At 70.4% G+C, this 1,861-nt stretch overlaps 1 protein-coding gene across 1 annotated transcript in view; it reads right to left on the reverse strand.

Annotated features, from left to right (window-relative positions):
• KIF26A (kinesin family member 26A) overlaps positions 1-167 on the reverse strand; it is a 25,561-nt gene extending 25,394 nt beyond the window's left edge. The window contains 2 exon segments of the mRNA XM_077776531.1: positions 1-2; positions 4-167. The exon segment at positions 1-2 is cut by the window's left edge and continues 242 nt beyond it. Coding sequence (XP_077632657.1) covers positions 1-2; positions 4-167 — 166 coding nt within the window.
• Between the last annotated feature and the right edge of the window lie 1,694 nt (positions 168-1,861).

The raw sequence follows: 1,861 nt of genomic DNA on the forward strand, positions 1-1,861 counted from the left end.
CGCTCGGCCTCGGGGCGGCACCCCGGCAGGGCCCCGGCCGCGGGCAGCTTGTCGAGGAGCAGGGCGGAGAGGCAAGGGTCCTGGGGGAACAAGGACACAGGCGGTCGGTGCCCGGGCGCCAGGACCCCGCCCGGCTCCTCGCCCTCCACGGCGCCAGGCCAGCTCATGCCGTGGCCGCCGCATGATCCGCAACTGATTAATAAGCCCCGAACGGTTTCGTCAGCGCACGCCCAGCAGGAAAATAATTATCAGAGCTTAACGGTGGGGCCTGCGGTGCCCTTGACAGTACCTGCCGCCTCCCGCCCGCGTCACTGTGCTCGGTCTCGGCTAACGAGGCATCTGCTCGCCCCCCCGGCGCCCAGGCCACAAGCAGCCCAGGCCGCGCGGTCAAGAAGCGTCCAGGGGGGCGGCAGAAGGGCAGACGCCCCCCGCCCCGCCTGGGCCGCATCCCATCAGCGCCCCGGGGCTCCGTTTGAAAGCAACATCCTCCCCAGCCGTGGGGGCCGCCTGGCTCGCCCCAGGCCAGGTGGGGTCTCCCGGCCCGTGGGAAGTCGGGGCCCTGGTCCGGGTCTGGAGAACACTGGGAGGTGCGCAGAGGGAAGCCAGGCCGTTCCGGGTCCACGTGAAGACAGAGGCCCCCGCGCCAGCTGGCCAGGAGGCAGGAGGCTCGAGGCCCACCTTGCCCGATCGCAGGTAGGACGTGGTCCCCGGGGTGCGTGGTGCCTGGTGGCTGCTCCCACAGCCCAGTGCCCCCGGCTGCGTGCTGGGTGAGGGAGACACCCGGGCCTCCCTAACTGTGAGCCTGGTGTCCAGAGAGGGCTGGGAACAGGAGCCAGGGTAGCCTGAGGGAGGCCCTTACCCAGCCTGGAGGTCAGGGAGGGCTTCCTGGAGGAGGTCCTCTGGAAGGAGGGGAAGGAGAAAGCCCATCCTCAGAAGGAAGCTCACTGGAGAGAAGGTATCAAGAGTCCGATATCCAGGGCCCACGCCCGGTCCCTTGACCAAGGCTCTGCCTTGACGCCTCCCTGGGGCAGCCCCGTGGAGAGGGGGGTTTAAGCCCCTCGACACAGCACTGGCCCGGCCCAGCTGCGGCCGTGACCACCCGGGACTTTCCCAGCACTGCCTGCGTCCTCACATGGCCGTCTGGGCCGCGGGTGGGCCTCCTCCCTCCGCCGCCCTCCGGACCTGGCATTTCTTCCTCCCCCGCCACACCACCCCCACAGGCCTCTGGCCTCCCCGGTACACCCACCACTCAGAAGAGGAAGCTGAGGCCGCCATCCAACGGAGGGCAGCTCATTACCCCACCCAGGCTCCCCAGCCTGAGCCGTGGCCAGCCGCCCCCCTGCGCAGCGGCCTGGGGTGGCTCCAGCGGACGCCAGCTGTGGCCTTGTGGGCTGGCTGAGAGGGGCGGCCGGTCAGCCCCGCGGGCGATGGCTCCGCCCTGCCTCCACGGGGCCAGCACGCTCCCAGCATGGGGCTCCCCAGACCACTGCCCCCGCTCACGAGTCCCAGAGAGATCGGGTCCAGGGAAAGGGCGGCCCTGGCGGCGGGCTGCACCAGCGGCCGGACCCGTGGGTCCCCCGGAAGGCCTGGACGTTGTCCTGCCGAGGGCTGAAAGAGCACGTCCGGTCCCCGTTAGCAGACACCCCCAGGGCTCTGGCAGCCCCGCCGGCAGCTCGCTGGGCTCGGCTCGGGAGGGCACACGGGGCCACAGACGCAATCCGGAGCCCCTGTCCCCCAGCCGCAGGCAGGGCTCACACGGGGCTGGGCCTGTCACTTGTCACCTCCCTCCGTTTTCCAGGTCCCAGCTGTGATTACTCTGGTTTTTCCACTCAGCAGGAGGCTGCTAATGGTGGCGGGTGTG

The sequence above is a fragment of the Crocuta crocuta genome, unplaced genomic scaffold, assembly GCF_008692635.1.
Source record: "Crocuta crocuta isolate KB4526 unplaced genomic scaffold, BGI_CrCroc_1.0 scaffold8, whole genome shotgun sequence".
Classification (NCBI taxonomy): domain Eukaryota; kingdom Metazoa; phylum Chordata; class Mammalia; order Carnivora; family Hyaenidae; genus Crocuta; species Crocuta crocuta.